This window comes from Parus major, chromosome 2, assembly GCF_001522545.3.
Source record: "Parus major isolate Abel chromosome 2, Parus_major1.1, whole genome shotgun sequence".
NCBI lineage: Eukaryota > Metazoa > Chordata > Aves > Passeriformes > Paridae > Parus > Parus major.
Window position 1 is genome coordinate 2,941,157 of NC_031769.1, and position 22,927 is coordinate 2,964,083.

General features: G+C 40.2%; 1 protein-coding gene across 1 annotated transcript in view; it reads left to right on the forward strand.

The window, feature by feature from the left end:
* LOC107215127 (vasoactive intestinal polypeptide receptor 1-like) overlaps positions 1–18,905 on the forward strand; it is a 27,852-nt gene extending 8,947 nt beyond the window's left edge. Inside the window, exons 2-13 of the mRNA XM_015651107.1 lie at positions 1,129–1,228; positions 4,438–4,545; positions 5,278–5,387; positions 7,633–7,730; positions 9,100–9,232; positions 9,728–9,881; positions 11,613–11,673; positions 12,504–12,573; positions 13,118–13,209; positions 13,780–13,909; positions 14,760–14,801; positions 17,048–18,905. Coding sequence (XP_015506593.1) covers positions 1,129–1,228; positions 4,438–4,545; positions 5,278–5,387; positions 7,633–7,730; positions 9,100–9,232; positions 9,728–9,881; positions 11,613–11,673; positions 12,504–12,573; positions 13,118–13,209; positions 13,780–13,909; positions 14,760–14,801; positions 17,048–17,236 — 1,287 coding nt within the window. The 3' untranslated portion in view covers positions 17,237–18,905. The remainder of the gene's footprint in view (positions 1–1,128; positions 1,229–4,437; positions 4,546–5,277; positions 5,388–7,632; positions 7,731–9,099; positions 9,233–9,727; positions 9,882–11,612; positions 11,674–12,503; positions 12,574–13,117; positions 13,210–13,779; positions 13,910–14,759; positions 14,802–17,047) is intronic.
* The last annotated feature ends 4,022 nt before the right edge of the window (positions 18,906–22,927 follow it).

Here is a 22,927-nt window from a genome sequence, read left to right on the forward strand (position 1 = left end):
TCAAATAATGCATTTGAGACTTCAAATAATGCATTTGAGACATCAAATAATGCATTTGAGACTTCTGCATGGGGCTGACAAATTAATGCAGGTCTACACAAGAGGGCTGAGATGCTTTCCAACATCCCAAACAACGCCAACCATTCCTGGGGGACTGAAATTCATCCTGGAAATTCCCAAGGACTGCAGAAAAAGCTGAGATAACAAATCAAGTGTAGACACTGACATGCAGTTTCTTTCTGTTTTGATTTGTTTTTGCAGAGGAAGCCTTTTTGGGGCTGTGTGGGTTTTTAGAACATCTTCACAATCACAGGAGTTGTGATACAGGAGTACAGGGGACATGAAACTTGCTGGAGGGGGAGATGGAGGTCAAGCAAAATACGTGGCAATAAATGGGACTAAATACCTGTAGCTAAAAGAATGAATTTAGACCTTGTTCAACAACTGCTGTCTAGAAATCCATTTAGCTGTTTAAATGCACCTTAATCTGTGAGATAAAAAAAATTCCTTTAATTTCCCAATTTAATCCCCAAATCATTAATTTTTTATCATTTCTTCAGCTGTTAAAATGGAAGCAGCTCCCTGGTCTAAGGTGTTTGCACCTCAGATAACACATTCATAGAATTTTTCAATCATTCAGATTAAACTATGGCCAAGACTATAATTCTTTAAGTAAATTTATTTGATTTTAGTTGGTTTAAGGAGAACAAATATTTCTGTGGTCAGGCTGTGTTTAAGTTTGGAGAACTTGATGTGAATAATCCCACAGCTGGTGGATTCATTCAATTTTCACCAGCTGAAAATCCAAAAACTGTGACTGTCATTTAAGTTTTGTTAAAATATAACTGCAAAGGAGATAAAAATGCCCAGATTGCAGAAGAGATGCTGCATGAGCATGATTATTATGGTACACTGAAAAATCAGTATGAAATGTGGACAAATTAATAATTATTTGGGATCACAGACTCCTCCTGCCATTTATACATTCTATTTGTAAAAATCCCCCAACTTTAGCTGGAGTTTTCACATTCACAGACCTCAAGATATCAACCACAAGGTACAAACTGGCTTTTCTCATTCTGATAATCACAGAAGTCCTTGGGGTCTTTTTGTCTTTCTCTTGCCAAGGTTACAGGAATCCATCCAGAATGCAAAATATTCCAGCAGGTGGTCAAAGAGGAGGCTCTCTGCTTGGAACACAACGAATCTGCCTCACCTGATCTTAAAGGTAAAAAAGGTCCTGATGGGCATTCCCTGCCTTGGAATGTCTCCCATTAATGAAATGTTTGGTGTGTTCTTTATTTACATCCAAAACTCCAAAGAAACTCCCACTGAAGATCCCACTGAAGTTGTATCATCTTGGGAATCCTTCCAGTCTGGTGAAAATATTCTTTTTTTGGGGGAAAAAAAAGTTAAAGAAAGACCCAAACTCTTCAAAATAATAAATTTTTACAATTTTAGACATTATTTGTTTGCTTGTAAAGATTTTTTGTGGTGGTGTCCAGAAGTCTATCACATGCTCAGATGTAAATTTAGGAAACTAAAATGAACACATAACAGAACCTGTAAAATATATCCAGAATGCTGTAAAAGGTGTTCCCTCCTGGGGTTTGGAATTGTGGAAACATGCTTAGAAATAACTCAACATGGAATTTCAAAATGTTCAGACTCTTTCAAAAATTCAGTCATATTTTATTCTGGTCAGCTTTGCTTAGAAAAATTTGTATCCGCCTCAGTGAGATTTTTCACTTCCATGAATTTTAAGATGTTTGTTTTCTGCAAAGGAATTATGAGACAAAGATACCTCATGCATTTGGTTGGGAGAGAATTATTGGAACCACTTGGAAGTCTGCCTTTAGCAGCCTGGTGAAAATCAGAGTCCAACCCCAAAATATTTCCTTTGTCTTTCATATTATTCTGCAGAATTTCCAGTCACTCTCATGTTTTATATTCCTCTTTTAATTTTGGTGCCATTTCTCACACACACTTTATTAAATTCCAAAATACCTCTTGGACACCTTTTGCACTTAGAACACACAATAACCCACTGCAAAATTTCTGATATAAATTAGGCATTTTCAAAAATTATTTGTTACCTTAATTACATTATGTCATTTCAGGCATCTTCCTCTTCAACACAAAATTAATTGCATGGTTTTAGAATCCTGTTTGTAGCAAAAGAAATAAAAACCCCTGAGAGTTCCTGAGAAATAAAAATTCCTGAGAGTTAAATATTTAAAAAAATCTTCAACCATGCCCACTCTGAGCTTCTCAAAGCTCCCATTTCCACCTTTTATTCACCAGATAAGGAAAGGCTTTAATGAAAGTCTCTTCTGGTGTTTGCAGCCTTTCTCAATATACCTTGAAACTAAATATTAGAGCTGGAAAAACAATTTATCCCAAATATTTTATCTGGAGGATAAAACTACACTAAAATAGGTAAAAGTCCATTGTTTGTGTTTCACTTTTCAGGAATTTAATGAGATAAACAAAGCATCACAGTTTGTAGAGTTAAACCTCAGCAGCCACAGAGAATCTGTCCTGGAATCAGCAGAACCCAGAGTGAAATTCCTCTAATTTAGGAGGAGATATGTAAAATAGATCAAATTAATCAAATCCTAACTCCACTTTATTTTTTTTTTCCTTCACTGTCTAAAAATTCCTGGATTCACTGTCTAAAAATTCCTGGATTGCTGAACAAGACTTAAAAATCTGTGGTGTCACCATCCATAGATACAGCTCCTGCTGCAGTGTCTTTATGGAGACTTGAGTGACTTGGACTCCACCAACCTCTTGAAAACCTTGGCATGAAAAATTCCTTTTCAGCCCCTGAACTCAGCAGTTTCCTTGATATAAACTGTAGAAGTCACTGGAAATAAATCATCTCCAAGACTTAAGACATACATGTTCTGTTCCTACACAAGGCCACGCAATTATAATTTTTAATTCCACATTGCCAAATAAAATAGATTTTTAGACCCAGCTCCTCAGATCTGCCAAGCCTTTCTAAGAAGGACCAGTTCAGCTGCTAAGTGTGAGTGTGGAGGCCACTGCATGTCTAAGTGGAACTGATATTACCTGGCTTCATTAATTTGACAATTAGCAGCTGAGTTTAGGCTGGAAGCATCAGTGAGAGCCAGGTATTTGCAGGGTGTGATTCATCCTGTCCTCAGGAAGAAGCCACCAGTATTTGGGATGAATCAGCTCTGGAAGTCTCTTGTCTGTTTCTGTTGTTCACAAAGGGAACAGAGCTGAGATTAGCTGACGTGTTTGAGGCATTTAAAATCACAGCTAATGAATGAGGGCCTCTATTTTCCCTGGAAAATTTGCTATACCAGGAATTTCATCCTCCCGAGGGTGATGTGAGGATAATTCTGTGGGAGATTCTCAGGACTATCCTTTTGAAAGCCAGAGGAACTCTGCTCAGCTCCAGGCAAGCATTGCTGCCACATTTCAACTTGACAACTTTACATTTGCCTTATCATCCACTGCAGAGACAGCAGAAAAGAATCATGGAAGAAAAATAACACCTCCCAACCCAACCCTCTGCTTTATACCCCCCTTATGACTACCTAAGAGTTTTGGTTAGAGCATGATGGGGTTTTTTTAATTGTTTCAGGCACATTTACATGCTGGCAAGTTTTCTGTGCTGCCCCCACGCCCATTTGCCAACAGCTTGAAGTCTCAGTGTGATGCAGCAGTGACAAAGCCGTGACTCACTGAAACCTCTGAAAACCCTTTTTTAGGGGACTCAGAGCCAGAAACACACCTTGTGTCATCAGCCAGCAGCCTCAGCTTTAGGGAACCTCATGAATCCCAACCAGTCAGATCTATTCCCCTTGATGGTCATTTTTTATGATGCTGAGATGTCCCCCTAGCTCGGGATGAATTTAATCCCTTTGGAAATCCGTCACAAAAATGCCATTGATTTCCTAAGACTGGGGTTCAGCCCTTATTTCCTTTAAGCCAGGTGAAATTGGTAGATTTTTAAACATGAAATAAAGAGGTTAAGGCTGAGTTTTAAGTCTGATGTATTTCAGTTAGGCTCTGTAATGAGGAACCTCAAGTAATGAAAAAAGAGTAATGAGAAATCTCAAGTGCTAATCATTATTCAACACTTTTATTTCGGTGGCTTTTGTTTGGACAGTGGGAAAGAGCTCCAATTGATTTGACTTTCGGATTGTGTCTGCTTGAATTTCAGGTCCATTCTCTCATGAGATAAGGAGGGGAAGGTCCAGCTGGAATACCAAGTGTGGGCAAGGATACATCCAAGGAGAAAAGGAAAACACTCCTTGATTTGCAGAGCTGCACATCCTGCTGTGGCTCTTCGTGCATGTCAATGAGTGGGAAAGCCACAGACAATCTCATTATGGAAGATCAAATGTGTGATGTTCTCTGTGATTTTCTTCATTTTGAGTCACTTTTTTTTTTTTGCAGGATGTGCCAGAGATTGGGATGGTTTAACCTGCTGGCCCAGAGCCACTTTTGGGGAAGTGGTTAAAGTTCCCTGCCCACGATTTTTTGAAGAATTTACCAGTACCCATGGCAAGATTTTTTTCCTATTCTTATCCTGTTTTTTTTTTATTATTATTATTATTTTAAATGAATTCTAGTAGTTGAGGATTCCTTCATATTTTCCTGATTTACAATGCTCTAATGTCAGTCAGCATTCAGTAATTATCCAGATACACATCTTGGCTTGGGGTCAATATTGACACTTTTATGCTTTGTATTGTTCTCTACTGAATTGTTTTATCCCTTTGGTGATCGAAATACGATGGACAAGTGAATTTACAGAGGAATATGTGATAGAATCACTGATTTATAAAACTGTACATTAATTAATATTAGAAAGAACTTCCTGAGGTCATCCAGTCCAATCCTCCAGTCAGAGCAGAACCAAGATCAAAACTTGTATGGAGCTTCCAGTCTGGAAAAAATGGCTCAGGGCTTTTCCCAAAATCCCCAAATATGTTATAAATGTATAATTTGATTTCCTCTGTGGAAGAAATGGATTTTCAGAGTTTATTTCCCATATGAAATGCACAAGTCCCTCTGCAACTTGAAATGACTGGGAAGATGTCCCTTGATTTTTTAATGGATAGATATATAGAATATTGTCATTCCTACAGCTAATCTCACTGAACATGACTAAACCTGTAAGTCCCTAACTTAGGACTCAAAGGGGTAATAAGAAATGGTTGCTACTCATTAAAACTTAAAGAACAGCAACACCAGCACCCGTAATTAACTTTCTGCTGTGTTTTCCCATTGCAGGTTTCCTTCAGAGGAACTGCTCACAGGAGGAATATTGGTCAGAGCCTTTCCCACCATACACCATTGCCTGTGGGTTTGATGAAGGTTCCAGTAAAGGACCTGAGGATCAGGTGGGGGTTTGATTTCCTGCTCTGAACATCTGCACAGCACCCTCTCCTGAGAAGCTGGATGCTCCACACATCTGAGTCCTGTCAGGAGCCAGTGATTACCCATTTTCAGCGCTAAACTCAAAACTTTTAGGTGTATTTAGAAGTTATTTAATGAATTAGGCTTAACATAAATCAAGGGAGCAGCAGTCAGCACTTTCCTCTTCATCCAAATGTCTCCTCTTGGTGCTAAACTCATGCTGAGTTCACCTGTCCAAACTAACAAAGACTTTGGTTCTCTGGCAGAGGTGATGTAAATCCTCATCTTGCACACATCTCCCAGGAAGCCCTACCCACCAGTCCTCAGGGACTTCTTCAGGGAAAGTTCCTTTAGATCCCTCCTCTTTGTATTGTTTTCCAGATTTTCTCTGAGTCATAGAAAAACATTTCTTGGTGGTCAACACACACCCTTAGCAGGGAACTCATTGAATATTTCCACACTTCATCTCAGGTGTTCAGTGGAGCAGAAAGTGAATATTTTTCCTATCTGAAAATCATCATTCATGCTCAATTAAGCTTCAGAATTTCTTTCACATCCACATCTTGATATGATTTAAATTTCCGCATTCTTCCTCATCATACTGGACTTCACATCTGGAGCTCAATGACCTTCTATAAATAAGAATAATTGTACTTTGCACTTTGGGGAAAGATAAATGCTTTAAAAGCTTAAATAAATGCTTAGAAAATTTAAATAACTGCTTAAAAACTTTCTAGAAAGATGCTGGGAAAAATCTGAACCGCTCAGAAGGGATAAAAGGTTCATAAAAGGACCAGGTGTATTCTGGAGCACAGTTCTCCAACCCCCATGGGTTTCTCCACAGTGCTAAACTCACTCTCCAGGTTGTTTTCTCCAAGCAGTCCCTGGATTATGTTTAACCAGGCATAATTTCTGGCTGGTCTAGGCTAAAATCAAGCAAGGAGCTATATTTATGTTTCAGCATGACAGCAGATTTCTGCACAGAGCTGCTGTCTGTGCTCTGGATGGGGTTAGTTTGTTATTCCAGTCAAATCCACAGGGTTTGACTACAAAAGGAAGATAAGATCAGCAATCTCTGCTGCACTGCACACAGAGGGAAGTGAGTAAAAATCCCAGTTGTGTCCTAAAAGAATCACTTGTTTTGTATTTTGTATCTGCAGTGAGCACTCAGGGTGTCTTTTGTATCGACTGTTGTTTCTTAATCCATCCTACAAAACCAGATAAAATTAATTGAAGCACTTTAGTATGAAATTAAATAACCTATTTACTAATTTTCATCTGTGTTTAGAAAATACTGTATAAAAGATCAGGAGTATTTCAGGAACAGCAGGATGATTCCTATCATGTCAGGGTTACAAGATCTCTTTATGAATCTACTTAAAATTGCTAATTTGTTCTCCAACCTAGAATTGCAGCCTTTTGGATAAACAGATTCATGATCAATTAGAGAACAAAGTGTCCACTGGGTTTATGAGGAAATTTGCCTGGGTTCAGAGAATTTAGTTTCTTGGGATTTTAAATAGTGAGATGATCTTGTAGTGAATCAGAATAAAATTTGCATTGTTAAGACTAAGCAAACAAGCTTTATTTTCCTTAGGACACAGGATTAGGATTTCTTAGGATATAGGTCTTAATTGAAAACAAGTGAATTATAAAGAATTTACAGTGCTACAATATACAGCAAGGAATAAACTGTTTGTCCAGAGAATTAAGGACTGAGGTGATTTTCTTGGCTTTAGCTTACCTCCACAACATGATGTAACTCTTTATCAGTGTTTCAGCTTCCCCACCTGCAAGATGAGAGTTTTATTTCTCTTTCAGCTGTAGCTGTTTATGAAAATCAATACTTACTGTATCTAGCCCAGGTCTAAAATAACAGATTCACAAATCTCCCACCAGAACGTTTCAGTGCTCCAGAGTTTTTATGTACTGACATGAGAAAAGGTGGTTATGTATCAAAGTTAATATTTTCCTTTTGAACATGTTCAGAGGGGCTCAGATGAGCCTGTGGGCTGGGAATCTTCTCTCCTGTGCAGGGTTAAGTAGGACTGAAAGGAAAACTCTTGTTAGTGGAGGTGGAGGGAAAATCCTGAAGCAGATCTTGAGCATGAAAAACAGCCCAGAGCTGGTGGGGCTGACCAGAGTGGGAAATGTGTCCCAGGGGAATGAGCACCCCAGGATGCATCCAGCACAACCACCTGCACTGGGCTGTGTCTCTTTTTCCCACAGAAATCCTATTATTCTGCATTTTGGCGTATCTACACCGCTGGCTATGCAGCATCCGTGACGTCTCTCGTTACAGCTCTAATTGTCTTTGCTGCCTTCAGGTAAATATAAATGGGATTTTTCTCAGGGTGCCTTTCTCTCAGATCCTCTGTGGTTTTGTTTTGTGGGGATTTTTTATGGTTGTTTTCTAATCATTCTAAGACATAACAGCTTTGATGGTGATGGGTCCTTCCCCAGTCACGCTGTGGTGTTTCCCTGCAGATGTTAAAACAATCAAGCTGGGCAGTATCTCTTAGAATCTCCTTACTGGCATCAAACAGTGGAAATGCCCTAACTTTAGATAATTTTTAACATTTTTTAATCATTCCTACAGTGCCTGGCAGGACAGACTCTGCATAAACACTGCCCCATACCCCAGAACCAGAGTTCCCTAAATTGTGAGTTCCCTCTGTTGAAAGGCCATTGCTCCCATAACTGAGAGCTATAAAAAGGGATTTAATGAAAGTTAAATGCCTCATTTGATGATGTTGGTTATTAGGAAGTGGGTCTGGGGTTTGGCTGGGGCAAACTCCCCTGACTGGAGCTGGTTGGCAGTCTCAAAGCTCACGGCCCTTATAGAGGAACATGAGGCTGATGTGCCCAAACCTTGGGGGAGATTCCTTCAGCTCAAGGCAAAATGTGCACAGGGCAGCCTAGGGAAAGGGAATTATGGAAACATTGAGCTGGAAAAGTTGTTTAAGATCAAGCCCAACCATTAATCCAGCCCTGCCAAGCCCATCACTAACCCACAAGCCTGAGCACCACAGCTACGTGTGTTTTCAATACCCACAGAGATGGGGACTCAACCACTTCCCTGGGCAGCCTGTGCCAGTACTTGACAACCCTTTCAATAAAGACATTTTCCCTAATATCCAGTGTAAACCTCCTCTGGCACAAGAGCCCAGCTCCATCTGGCTGTCCCCTCCTGGCAGGGAGTTGTGCAAAGCCCAAAATTCCCCCTGAGCCTCCTCTTCCTCCAGCCTGATCTCCTTTCCCAGCTCCCTCAGCTGCTCCTCATCACATTAATACATACATTAATTAATTCAGTTTAGGACAACTCCTCTGGACCATCCCATAATATGTGCCTGACACCAGTTCACTCCTTTCTTTGACCTGATGCAAACCTGTTCAACAAAAGAGTTATTAAAAATAATTAAGAGGTATTATCACAATCCAGCCCAAGAGTCCCACAGTTGCTCTCTGGAATCACCTTTAAATGTGTGGTGATCCAAGGACAATTATCCTGGAATTTTTATTAGCTGAAAAAGGTAACAACTTCTCTGCTCCCTCCTGTCTCGCTGCCTCTCAAATAGTGACAGCTCATTTATTGCTTTGCAAGGTGTCTGCACTCTCCTGTATTCCTGGTTGACTTTTGATGAGACCACGAGGAACTTCCCTCAAAGAACAATTTTTTCTCTCTTTCTTTGCCAGGAAATTCCACTGCACACGGAATTACATCCACATGCACCTGTTTGTCTCCTTTATCTTGAGAGCAGTGGCTGTTTTCACCAAAGATGCTGTTTTGTTTGCAGATGAAACTATGGACCACTGCCTCATGTCAACGGTACTGAACTTCCCCTCTCTCTCACCCTTGACTGAACATTTCATTCTGTACCTAAACAGGGAGATCTTTTCATCCTATTTCTCCTACTGCTAAAACATAAAACTTTAAACAAATAATATTTATGTAAACCCAAAGACCAAGTGCTAAGGCTTTACTCAGCTTTGATATTTAGGTCTGTTGACTCTAATGAAGCTCTAACTACTCCTACCAGTAAAGAATTTAATCTGTGAGAAATAAACCCCAATATTTCCCTTTAAAAAATTCGAAAGTAAAGAAATAAACCCCAATATTTCCCTTTAAAAAATCAAAAGTAAAGAAATAAACCCCAATATTTCCCTTTAAAAAATCTGAAATAAAGTCAATTTAAATTACAAAACCTACACAAATTTTGTTATTTCTTCATTGTGGTGTGCCATTGAATTTTTCCTACATTTCTGTAGAAACCAGTCATAATGAGAGTAGGCCTAAAAGGCTTTTCTTCCTCTGCACTTCCAGGTTGCTTGTAAGGCTGCTGTGGCCTTCTTCCAATTCAGTATTTTAGCCAATTTCTTCTGGCTGCTCATCGAAGGGATCTACCTGCAGACCCTGCTGCTGCTGACCTTTGTTTCCAACAAGAAATTCGTGTGGTGGTTCATATTTACTGGCTGGGGTTAGTGCTCCCTTCCTCTTCGTGCTGTTCAGTGTTTCTGGTTAATGCAGAACTGGATAAAATCTTTTTTTGATAAAGATAAAATCTGTGTTTTGAGGCAAAAGGAGCCTGCTGGAGGTGTTTTCTGAGGGGAATTGCTCTTTCATCCAGTGCTGCTACATCAAAGCCACATCGTTTTTATATTTTATATTTTAGTTATTTGCACCATGGTGGTGAATAATCCAGGCCTCAAGAGGATGAGTGATATGGCTGGATAATACCCTAGGAATATGTATAATTCCTTCACTGAATAAAGAATTTTGGGTGACTAAATTGCCTTTTGTTTTTAGCAAGTGGAATTTGACAGATTAATCTTAAATCATGTGAGTCCAGGCCTAGGAATCAAACAATTCTATTTTTGTTTTATTTTCAGAGATCTGGCTTTAAGGAATCTTTTGAGGTTATACAGCAATTGAAGTTATCTCTGATATTCAGAATAGGAATGTGAAATAAATAGGATTTCTTTCACTGCTCAGAATTGTTTATTGTGACTCCCAGATATTCCCATGTCTCACCTTGGCTGGTCTAAAATGCAGGCACCCAAACTGAGTAGTTACAATGACATTTTTTGACTTAGAAGTGAAATCCAAATTATCCTGAATAAATATTAATATATCCTTCACCTTCAGATTTTTAGGCTTTATTTAATGTAATTAAAATTTTTTTTGGAGCTGTTCCAAACAGGATTGTCTGAAAGTAGACTCTCAACCCTTGATTAATCATGGCCAACTTGAGATAAGAAAGCAAACAACTCAATTAATAATGTGGTAATCCTCATCTCCTTCTGCAATCAATGGAAGGTGAGAGACACCTCAGGGGTAACTCACATCTTAGGGGATGTGGAGGAAAATATTTCTTTTCATTTTTAAAAAGCCAGCTTGAACTTAACATGAGCCCAGCTTAAAGGACTTGAGCAAAGGACTAAAATTTGGAAGGACAACTTTTGGGCCCTGCCCACAGCTCTCAAATGATACTTAGAAAGAAATTACCTATATTTCTATAGAATAATCTGTGAAAATGTCACCTGCTTTGCATTAAAGTCCCTTTTGTGGCAGCTTTGAAAGTCACTTTGTCTTTGGAAATTCAGTTCTACAGGAGGAGAGAAAAATCAATCTCTGCTTTATAGGCCTTAAAAAACCCCAGTGAAAAATGTAGAAGGGTAGAAGGATGAGCAGTGGGAAAGTCAGGCTAGAAATCATTGGATCCTGGATTCAGTTAAATTTTCATGGAATTCTTATCAACTGATTGGTCTGGGGTGATTAGCAGAGTCTTTAGGACAAAAATGAACTATTCCAGCTGCTGTACAAAGGGTGTTTGTTGGTCACAATCCACAGGATAAAAGAGCCCCAGCTAAATAAATGCTTACTCCAGCTTTACTAGTGCTTGTAATTCCTATTCAAACCTTCAAGTAATTCTTAGCATTTATTTCTGAAAATGGAATTTCACACCATCCCCTATTCTCCTTTGCCACGATTTCATCCTCCTGCCCTTTTATTCCTTTATTTTTCCCTTTCCCTGAACTTAAATTTCTTAATTTCCCTGAAATTAAATTCTTTCATAAAGTTATTGAAAATTGTCTGGGCCATAATTTGACCTTTAATCCAAACCTGCTGTGCTGTGAACCTGTTGGAATAAAGATTCCATGGGACATGATATTGCAACCAATTCTTGTGTTGCTGTTGATTTGCTCAGGAGCTCCCACTGCTGTGATGTTTGCTTGGGTCCTGACACGAATCCATCAACAGAACACTGGGTAAGTCACAGCTGGGATAAGGAAGACAAGGACATCCTATTTTTTATGGTGTTCTGTTTTTCTGAGGGGAAAAAAAGATGTATAGGGAAAAAAAAGAAAGGAACAACCCCTCATGTTCCAAAGTTGTGCCTCTAATTTTCACAACTTCTCTATAAGTGAGAAAATAGCCTTATAACTTGTGATTTTTCTGTCCATACACTGGGAAATAAAACCTGGAAATATCATATTAATTATTGAAATTTCATTTCAATTCCCTAATGCCCAGTCCTAGAAATAACTGTATTTCAAGAAAATTGCTGTTTCTCTACAAAGCCAACCAGAAATTACTAACCCTAATCTCTTCAAATAAGAACTTCCCAAACAACCAATGTTGTCTCAAGTAGTTTCTTCTTTTGTTTCAATTATTTTGTTTTAATTTTATCTGTATCTTTTAACATGAGCTCCAGATAGAAAGATTGTTTACTGTAATCTATCCTGAAGGCTTTCAGATCTTCTCACATCAGCTGGAAAAGATAATATTTTATACCCACCTGCTGAGAACTCAGGAGAGTTGAATAAAAAGTTGAGTGGAGAGTGGTAAGAAGAGCAGGAGAGAAGCCTGAAAATACAAATTTTTTTTTTTTTTTTTTTTTTTTACTTTGCTTCTGTTTTTCAATCTGGGATTCTCGCTGGTTAAATTCTCTTTAGATTAGACTACAGGGAAACCAGGGACATTTAGACAGTGATTTAAAACTTGGTGTCCACCACTTTCCTTCCCTGTGGCAGAAGTGTTTTTGTGTGTTATGGGAAGCTCTCATGGGACAGATTAAAATCTGGTTTTGTTGTTTCAGCTGTTGGGATGATGATGAAAATGGAGTGGTGTTATGGATCATCAAAGGCCCCATCCTGCTGACTGTATTAGTAAGGTTTTTCATTTTCCCTCGAGTTTCTGCATATAGATAATTTTATATAGTGTGCTTTTAAAATGAGTTCTTATGATTCTTAACTTCAGACAAAAAAAAATCTCCCTTATCCACAAATTTATACCCTCTGAATTTAGGCAGGGAGAGATCTGGTTTTTAGGTCTTGTATGGTATAATCCCTGTCATAAACAATGATAAAAACAAGGGAGACTTTTTTAGATAATTTAAAATCTAAATTTAAAATCTAAATTTAAAATCTGAATTTAAAGTTCTGACCAGAAGTACAAGGCATTAATATCAGACATAAAATGATATTAAAATGTGTAGGCCTACAATAATTCAACATTTTATATACAGCTATATCTTGGTGGAAAAGATAATTATTATTTCTAAAGCTATTGATCTGAGCTAAGAACAGCTCAGTTTATAGAACAGGTTTATAGCAGTGCAGTTCCTAAAAGTGGGGATTTTTAGTTATTTGTATCAACTGAAGGCATGTCCTGGCTTGTAGTAAATTTATAGGTTTTGTCTTGTCTTTACAGATTAACTTTATTATATTCATTAATGTGATCAGGATTCTAGTCCATAAATTGAAATCCCAAGAGGGAGGAGGGAGCCATTCAAGCCACTTTGTGTAAGTATTTCTGGGTCTCTTAGGACTGACCTGTTCTAACTCTGCAAGAAATTATTTATGGGTAGGAGAACAGAATGTTTTACTCCTAACAGAAAGAGAAGAAATGGCAATTTGAACTTTCTTTTTCATCCCAAATATCACATCTTGCTTTTCTTCAGGGGAAGAAGTGTGGGCTGGATGTGTTGGGGACAAAGAGCAAAGCAAAATATAAAGTATGGAACTTCAGAAGCTTGAAAGTGTGAGCACTAAATGTCAGGTGATTAATCCATCTCACTCCCAGTCCTTTCCACATGAATGACCACATAGAGAAAGATGGAGATAATTTAGTTTAAATTCTTTGCTGTAACAGGATACAATCAGCAGCCAAACCTAGTCCTGGCTGGTTACAAACCCCTTCACAACCACTGGGGATCCCAGAAGTGCAGTCACAGGACCTTTCCATATCTTCTCTGGATGAAGTTGTCTCCATTTGGAGCTCTCCTCTGAATTAAAAAATGTTCCAACACGTAATTGCTGTCACTCATTCCATGTTTCTAACAGTGCATTGCTCTTTAATTCTTGCTTTTCCAGGAGACTTGCAAAATCCACGTTACTTCTGATCCCCCTCTTTGGGGTGCACTACATCGTATTTGCGTTTTTCCCAGAGAGCACTGGTCTGGAAGCTCGGCTTTATATCGAGCTGGGCCTGGGCTCATTTCAGGTAAGATGGACAAAATGTTTAACAGGTTGAGATGTTTGGTCTGTAACACCACACTTCAGGCTGGTTATTACAGCAGCATTTATGGCTGTGTCCAAATTCAACACACACGTCCCATCTCACTCCTTCACGAGCTCCTCTGTTGCTTGCCCCCTTATTATTTGAAATCTCTGAATCAGATTTCATATGAATAATCACCAAAAATAAATACAATATCTACTTTTATGGAATAACAATGGCAGAAATCCATGAAGAGCAGGCTGTGGATTAAGGTGAACTGTTTGAAAATGATTTCACGTGTAATGACGATAAGAGGGGTGGTAAATAAAAGTAGATAACAACCTGCTCTGACCTTACCCTTAGGAGTAGTGAACCATGCAAATACCTCATTGTTTACTTTGCTGTTCCACTACTCAGAACAGCAGCATGGATTTGAGAGGGTCAGGGCCTGTGTGTGGTACATTTTGTACTGAACAGCTGAGATCTCTTCCCTTCCCCTTTCCCCTTTACCCCACCACAACTTGTCCACACTGATCTGTGTTGCAAATTATTTGTCTTCCATGCTTGCCTTATCTGAGGGAGAATTTGTTTGTTGGATACAATGAACAACAAATTAATCCTTGTTGTCTCTGCACAAGGGCAATAATAAACATAAAATGTCACCAATTCATTGAGCAATTTAATTCTATTATGAGAACTCAATAAATAGTGTCACATCGCCTGAACTCCAGTAGAAAACTGGGAAATATGTATTCCTTTTTGTCTTACACAAACTGTGAATGAAACCTTATGTCTGTTATTGATTCTAGATTTTAAATCCATGTTTTTTCTCTCCCTACCCTCCCTGTCCTAGGGTTTTGTTGTTGCTCTCCTATATTGCTTCTCAAATGCAGAGGTGAGTAGCAAGCACATGAGATTATAAAAACCATCAAAGCTCACAGTCCACCCTCGTTTTTTAATTTCTTTTCCTATTTTCAGAACAGATCTGTCTTTGATCTGCTCCTGAAACCATGACATCCCCATACCTTTTCTGGCCCTTGGTAGCTTTGTTAACTTTATTTGTATTCATACAGTTCTGACAGGAGGACACAAAATAAACTTTGAAGCAATGACCCTTCAAGAGTGGTTGCTGATTTTCCTGTCAGGGGACTTTTCTCCTGGTTTCTGTTTGATAGCTATGATGATGATGGCTCAGTGGAAAGCTTGTAGAGCTCCTCGCTTTCTCTAGGTTTATTTTAGCCTGGTGATTTTCTTCATTTCCCCTTTCCTTTTTTTTTCCCCTTTTCCATTTCCTTTTTCCTTTCTTCTTTCCTCTTTCTTTTTCCCCTTTTCTCTTGATCTCATTTCCCCATTCCCTTTCCTCTTTTTCCCTTTCTTATTTCCCCTTCCCTTTCCCCTTTCCCAAGTCTGCTCATTCAACCAGGACTTTTGTTCAAACACTTTTTCCTAGTTTTATAACATTGGTAGAATTTGGGTGAACTCCCTGCAGTAGAATGTTATGAGCCTATCCTTTAAAAATCTCACTAAATTTGCTGGAACTTTCCCTCAGAAGCAGAGAAGAAAACAAAACTGATGAGAAAATGTAAAACAGCATCTCATCCTCAGGAAAGTGAGTGGGTTAGTTGGGATTGACACTCTAATTGTGCCTCAGTCTCTGCAGTGGTTTAAACTTGGACAATTCTCTTAAAACATGGAATTATTAACGTTGGAAAAACCCTCCAAGACCATCAAGTCCCAGCTGTCCCCAATGCCCACCTTGTCCCCAGCCCAGAGCACTGAGCGGTACCTCCAGACCTTCCCTGGACACCTCCAGGGATGGGGACTCCAAACCCCTGGGCATTTCCAATTCCTGAGCTCCCTTTCCATGGAGAAATTCCTGCTGCTGTCCACCCTGAGCCTCCCCTGGCCCAGTCTGAGGTTGTTCCCTCTCCTCCTGTCCCTGTTCCCTGGGACCAGAGCCCGATCCCCCAGCTGTCCCCTCCTGGCAGGGAGTTGTGCAGAGCCAGAAATTCCCCCTGAACCTCTTTTTCTCCAGGCTGAGCCCCTTTCCAGATCCTTCAGGAATTCTCCAGCCCCTTCCCAGCTTCTTCAGGAATTCTCCAGCCCCTTCCCAGCTTATTCAGGAATTCTCCAGCCCATTCCCAGCTCCCACAGCTGCTCCTCCTCTTAAACCTAATTTACTCTCCAGACCCCTCACCAGTTCCATTTCCCCACACTCCAGCACCTCACAGGAATGGCTGAAGGAGGTGCAATTGTCCATCCAATCCATGGATGAATAATTCCTAAAATTTTTTTTTGACTTAGGAAAACAATCTATAATGGTTGTTCTGAGAGAGTCCCTTCAAGACTTTGCTGTAAATACATCAAGCTCTACTTCCAACCTGCCTTCTGTACCACAGACTCCTTGCCAGAAGCCTTTTAATTGCTTCAACAGCCTTTTAATAGCTTGCATATTGCACCTCACAACACAGAAATCCAGCAGGTGTTAAAACAGGACAGGCAGAGCCTGATCTCTGGCCCCAGGATGAAGCTGGGTTGGTTTTTGTCCAGGTTTCTTAAGGATAACTGTTGCTGGAGCAGCCTGGCCGCTCATTGCCACTTGGCACTGCAGCTCTCGTGGCTCCCTGCAATCATAAAAACTAATTATTATTTTCTGTGTGTGTGTGTGTGTTGCTGCAGTTTTGAGTATCTGTGACAATGTGAGAGACTGTGCTGCTGCACATGAGTATGGATGGATCTGAGGAGTGCTGGAGGGCCTTGGGTTTGCTGGGATGGAGATGGAACACTGGATTTATTTATTCAATTATTGAAAGATCCAGAGACCCATCCATGAAGTTGTACTCAGGCTTTGTCTGTGTGGTTAACAGGGAAAATTAAGGCAGAATAAGGGCCACCAAAATGATAAATATTGCCCATGACTTGCCCTGGTGTCCAAATATACTTCTGGTTGCCGTCCTCTGAATTTCTGAAATTAAATCTATCTTTTCAAAAGGAATAAGGACAGAGTTCGAGTTCTTCTAAAAATGTGTTAAGGCTTAATCCTGACTTACACAGGCTAAGTACTCAGGCAGAATTTTTGGCATATTTTACCCCCATTGTTCATTGAGTTTCAATTTTCTCTTTGTTTTTAACTTCCTGTAGGTTCAAACTGAGCTGAAGAAACAACTGTGCAAGTGGCAGCACCAGGAGTACCTGACCTTCACCCACAAGCACGGGGCTTTGTCCAGAGAAACCAGCCCCGTCAACTACGTCACCCAGCTATCCCTGCTGGACAAAATCAGCCCCAAAAGGAGAAGCTCTGTGCCCCAGGATGGTGTCACCACTGTCTGAGGGGTCCCAGCTGCTGTCCCACTGCAATGTCCCACCTGAGGTGGCCACCTGGATCCTTGGTGGCTTTCCAAAGGAGCCTCCTGCAAATTCCTTGTGCTGAACTTTCCTCCCCTGGTACAGATCTGCATCACAACGCTGGTTCTCTCTCTCCTGAAGCACAAAACACCCTTGTTTTGTTGTGAAAAGACAGACTTTGAGTTAAAGTGAATCAATAGGTTACCAACAATAAAAACAACAACCCTACATTAACTCCTTCGAGACCCAGCATGTTTTTCATATCTTTGTTATCATTTCCCACAATTTCCAGTTTCCAAGACCACGATTCCTAACCATCATTTGAAAGGGTTATTTGCTGGCCAAGCTTTGCCACAATGATTTCTGGTGTTTTACTGCTTATTTTGAGATGTCTTCAGACAAACTAATGGAAATGAAGCACAGAAACCTGACAAACACCCATAGAACAGCAACCTGCTTAAAAGGAAACTCAAACTGTCTTCAGCAACACAAACAAGTCACACAAAACACCTGCTTGATTATTTTTATTTTCTTCTAAGCCTGTTGAACAGACATTAAATTAGGCCAGAGGACCCCAAACCCTTTCTTGTCCAAAGGAAAAACATGGAGCAGTGGAATATTAGGCAGATGATGTGTGAAGGAATAAATCAGAGCAAACCCAATGCCAGCTGCCAGCTGGGCTACCCTGTGCTCAGAATGACTTCCAGACCTAAACTTGGTGCCCAGCTGTTGTTTTTTGGTGGGACAGACGCTCAGAACCTCAAAGATCAGTCAGTGAAACACCCCATTGAAGGGGATTTTGTGCTTTTTGAGGACCTGCCTTTGAGCACTGAGGTCTCACTCCTGCCCAGCGTTTCTCAGCTCGCTGTCCCCACAGCCAGGGAAGTTTCAGGGGTCAGGATGCACACCCAGCTCTGAGGGATGGAGAAGCAAAGTCTGGTCTGGTGAAGCAGAGTGAGCCAGAGCTGTGCTTGCACCATTCTCTGGGTGACCTTCCTCTTCAGGACTGAGCTGAGATCAACCTCAACATCTCCAGGAGCAGAGAAAAGGCACAGGAGGGACACGAGATGGGTCAAGACAGGAGCATTCCCAGGAGAACCTGCCTCAGGCTAGGAGAACACAGCCATTCACTCATTCTCTGAGTTCCAGTATCAATTCAGCTTAAAAAAACCAATATTCCAGCCCCTCAGTTTGCTCTGCTCTTGGTTAACTATTTTGAGCAGCAGACATTTGAATCCTGGAAATCTCTTTGCTGATTTTAGGTGCTTCATCTCTAGTTCTATTAGAGCAGAGATGATTTGTCCAGGCTTCTATAAATAAGATTCAAATAAGTTGTTCATTAATTAGGCATTTAACCCATCTGTCACAATGTCATATGTTTGTTGTAAGGAGAAATTTTGTCTATTCTGACTTTCCTATCAGCTTTACCTGTAAAAGTAACCTCAGTTCCTGTCTTTTGTTGCCAAACATAGTCATATATTTTGTGTACAAAATGTATCATGTACATCTATAAAGTGCAAGTGGCAATTACAGCCGTTGTGAGTTTGTACATTTAGTTTGTGTCAGTCTGGATATTTCATTCGAGTTTGTACATTTAATTTGTGTCAGTTTGGATTTTTCATTTGAGGCTTTATAAAATAAAAGCTTAATAATCCTGGGGAGTTCTAAAATTTCTTGGATAAATATTTGATTTGGGCTGTGAAAAGAATCCTGATCCCTTTTTGGTGGCACACCTGAGTTCCTTTGGGTGTGTTTGAGTCGGGAATGCTTCAGGCAGGGATGTTTTTCTTCTCAGAAGGCAGCAAAAAGTGTCCCAAGCCGTGTTTAGCTGAGCTGTGTGTTCTGTGTGGAGCCACTGCCACCTCCTGGAGCTGGATGTGTGCAGCCCTCAAAGCCAGGCAGGGCTCCCAAACCTCTCCTAAATGAGTTTTAAACCACTCCCAAAGGGCAGCTGCAAGACATCATTAAATTCCATCAGCTCCTTTCTCCTCCTCTAATCCCCTGAGGTCTTTTACAGAGTTCAACTCTCCAAGAATTCTTTTTAAATCCTATTACAAGCTACATGACACCCTGAAAAGATCAAATCCTGCTTTTTCAGCCTCTTTTTCAGGTGTTGCAGCAAGGACAGATTGTTCAGGTAACTGAAATTTCTACCTGAGAGTAGATTTCTAACTCTGATAGTGTCAGCCAGTGTTTTTTTTCAGGAAGTTTGATTGACTGGGCTCCAAATTAAAAGAAATCCTTCCATCAGGCAGCTTTACCTGTTTTGCACATTGAGAACTTCCCCAAGGCTGCCTAATGCTCCCAGAGCAAGAATTGAGTATCTGAGGAGGATTTGTTCAATTGCAGAAAATACAACTGAATTCAAGGTAGTTCCTCCTTGGTGTGTTGACACACTTACTAAATTAAATTAAATTTAAATTTAATAAATTTAATAAATAATATATAAATAATAAATTAAATTTAAAAACTTAAATTCAAAAATTCATTCATCAGGTGTCTGGGATTTGGAGCAAATGTTCTCTAGTGTGGAATTTTGTCTTTGAAATAGTGGATATTTACATAGGGCTTGTGCAGTGGCTGAAATACTTTTGGAGGTGCCTTTACTTTGTCTGCCTAAAAAATGAAAATCACTTAGGCTACATAAAATGTTTAGAAATTAAGGTTATTAAAAAAAATAACTAAATAATTTCTAATGAAAAATTAGATTCTAATTTTAAAATAAATTTATTAGAAATTATAATAATTTCTAATAAAATTAGAAATTAGGAATTCCCTCTTCTACATCTGCTTTTTGATTTGATTTTGATTAGGGAGACGCTGTCTGGTGCAGCCATTCTGCACATGGTGGGAAAGGGAGTCACAACCTGTGCCCCTAAATAAAAAAAGGGCTGAGGCTGCCTCAGGTCACAGTGGAAATCAGTGTGAAGGGTATTTACGGTGATTTGGAATGTAGCAAAAATGAAAATGTATGGATCTGCCCCATCCTTCCCAATTCCCCACCTGCCCATGGCTCCCTTTGCTCCCAGGTCCTGTGGGATGGGGATCTCAAGCCCTGCTGCTCCCTGACACATCTCTGACCTCAGTTAAATGTGTGGCCTTTGTTCCATCAAAGCACCCAGCTCCAAAGCCCTGGACTTTGGCCAAACACCGAGTTAAAAGATGTGGGGGGGATTCACGAGGGACAGAAAAGGCTTATGGAAGCTGAAACAAAGGGTGGAGATGGGGGAAATATCAGGAATAGTTCATCTTCTGTGGAATCCTCTGCTTCAGGAGTTTGCATGTATTTGATGCTTTAAAAATTACCCTGATGATAAAACTCTTGAGGTTTGCTTTGACTATAAAAAAAAGGAAGCCTTGAGGCACATCAGGTGTTACAGAGACCAATCTCCTTCCACCTTTTCCAACTGGCAACATTGAGGACAGCAGAATTTCTTCTCCTGTTTGTACCCTGCAGGAATTATATTTATTCCCCAGAGACCTGTGGATCCATCCCAGAGACACAGGGGTTTTTAGAGAGTGTGATACATTTGATTTGGTGACACTGGTGCCAAAGGGAGACAAACACCACTGGTTTCTGGAGCAGGAACATTGTCCATGGCAAAGACCCCACCCCTGGCTGCTCCAGGAATGACTTTGCCCAGCAGACTCCAGAGTCTCCTTCCCATGAAGAAGTCAGAGAACCCTTTTAGCCCAAAGAGATTCTGCTTCAGGAAAAGAATACACTACCCTCTAAGTTCACAGACAAAAAGTTCTCTTTGGTGCAATTTTATATCAGAACAGACTTTTACAAAATGATAATACATTTATTGTGTCATCTACAGCAGTATACATGTTAAAAACAATTTCTCAAAACACAAAAAAGGTTAGAAAGCAGCAGTTGATATCTGTGTTTCCACCTCGTAACACAGCTGAATAACCCCAGATCCCATTACCAATTAAACCAATTTTGACCAAAAAAGGTCAGTATTAGACCCAACAGGCCAGTAACTTTGTACCTTGACACAGTCAAAAGCCAAAATACAGCTTTCCATCAGATAACTTGGTTCTTCTCAGAGCTACAGCAGGTTGCATTGCCACTAAATTGACAAGTAGAAGGGAAAGAGAATGAACACACCAAATATTTGTTTTTTACAGGTTATACTGATACACAAAGGCCTCTTGAGACTTCTCTGCAAGCACAAAGTCCATTGAGAAAGGCATATGCAGAAGCCTAAGTAATTTCAGACACTGAAGAGTGTCATATCACACAGTGTCATATCACACAGTAATTCTTCACATGGATGAATTCCCCAAAAGAAAGCCAATGGGAAATTGCAACTTGAATCATAAGAAGGTGAAAGACCATGAGGTTCAAAACATTGTTCAAGCTCTGCTGGTGTGTTTTCATACACAAAGTACAATGTGTATTTAGCTGAACTTAGCTCTTTAGTACAGATATACACGGAGCATCATTAACATCAGAGCATCCTCAGCTGCTACTGCATCCTCCATTCTTCCTAAATTGTACTGAAATGCAATTCCAAACTGGTTGCATGTGCCTGACTGCTAAAATCAGAGGGTAAAATCCTTTTATTTATTTTTTTTTCCACTGCATGTGCATGATATACTGTGGTTTGCTCCTGGGCACAGAAGTGCTGGTTGTGTGGACACAACCTGACAGGGAGAACAAAGCATCCTGAAAACTCTCCATGAGAGCTCCTGACCCTTTACCAGGCATCCACCTCTCCCAAATCTGGTTGGTAATACCCAACAGGAGCCAGCTCAAAGCTTTTCAAGACCATCATTTCTCAGCATGCATGAGACAGAACAACAGTGACTGGGCAAAGTTGCCAGGGAAAATTCATTTCTCTCTAGGCCTCCTCAGGATCAGCATCTGTCTCTGGTCAGGGAGAAACAGCCACTTGCAAAGGGTGAATCATCTCACCCCGGAGCAGACACCAAAAATGATGCTTGTCCTCTGAAATTGCTCATTTCACTCTTGTGACCAAAAAGGCAAAGTGGAGAAACCAGAATAAAGGAAGAAATCTTTACTTTTTGTGTCTAAGTGATGTGGGTGTGTCCTTCAGCCTTCTGCTCAAGAACACAAGGTCTGTTCCAGAGGTTTAACTCTGGGCCAGAATACCTAATGCCAGTGGTGCCAGATGTTGAAAGGGACACACATCTAATACAGCCCTTAATATTTAACTCCTAAGGAAGGAAACTACATGAGAACAGAGATTTGGTTGTATTTTTGCATTATGTACATTTCTACAGTTGCAGGAACAGGAGCCACTGTCTTCACTGGGACTACAGAGCCTGAGTTTGGGCTGAATCCCACTCTGTGAGTTTATCTGCTCCCTAGATATCCACAGATATGACTTTTCCTGCTATTCTTAATGGCATGCCTGTCTGTATTTGATTCTTTGCATTGGTTTTGCTGCCCAAATTTCATATTTCTGCAGAAGACACTAATTCTGGATGCCAAGCAGGATCCCATGTGGAGTCTATACATCCTGTTCTCACCAACCCTTCAGGCCTCCCATGCTGTGGCAGCTCTGCTGAGGTCAGTGTGCCCTGCAGAGCCCCAGAGCAGAGCAGGAGATGCACAACATCAATAATATCAGCACACCTCGCTCTGGAAGCCTTTCCCACATGAGAAAGAACAAAAGAGAAAGTCTGGAATCATGGAATCGT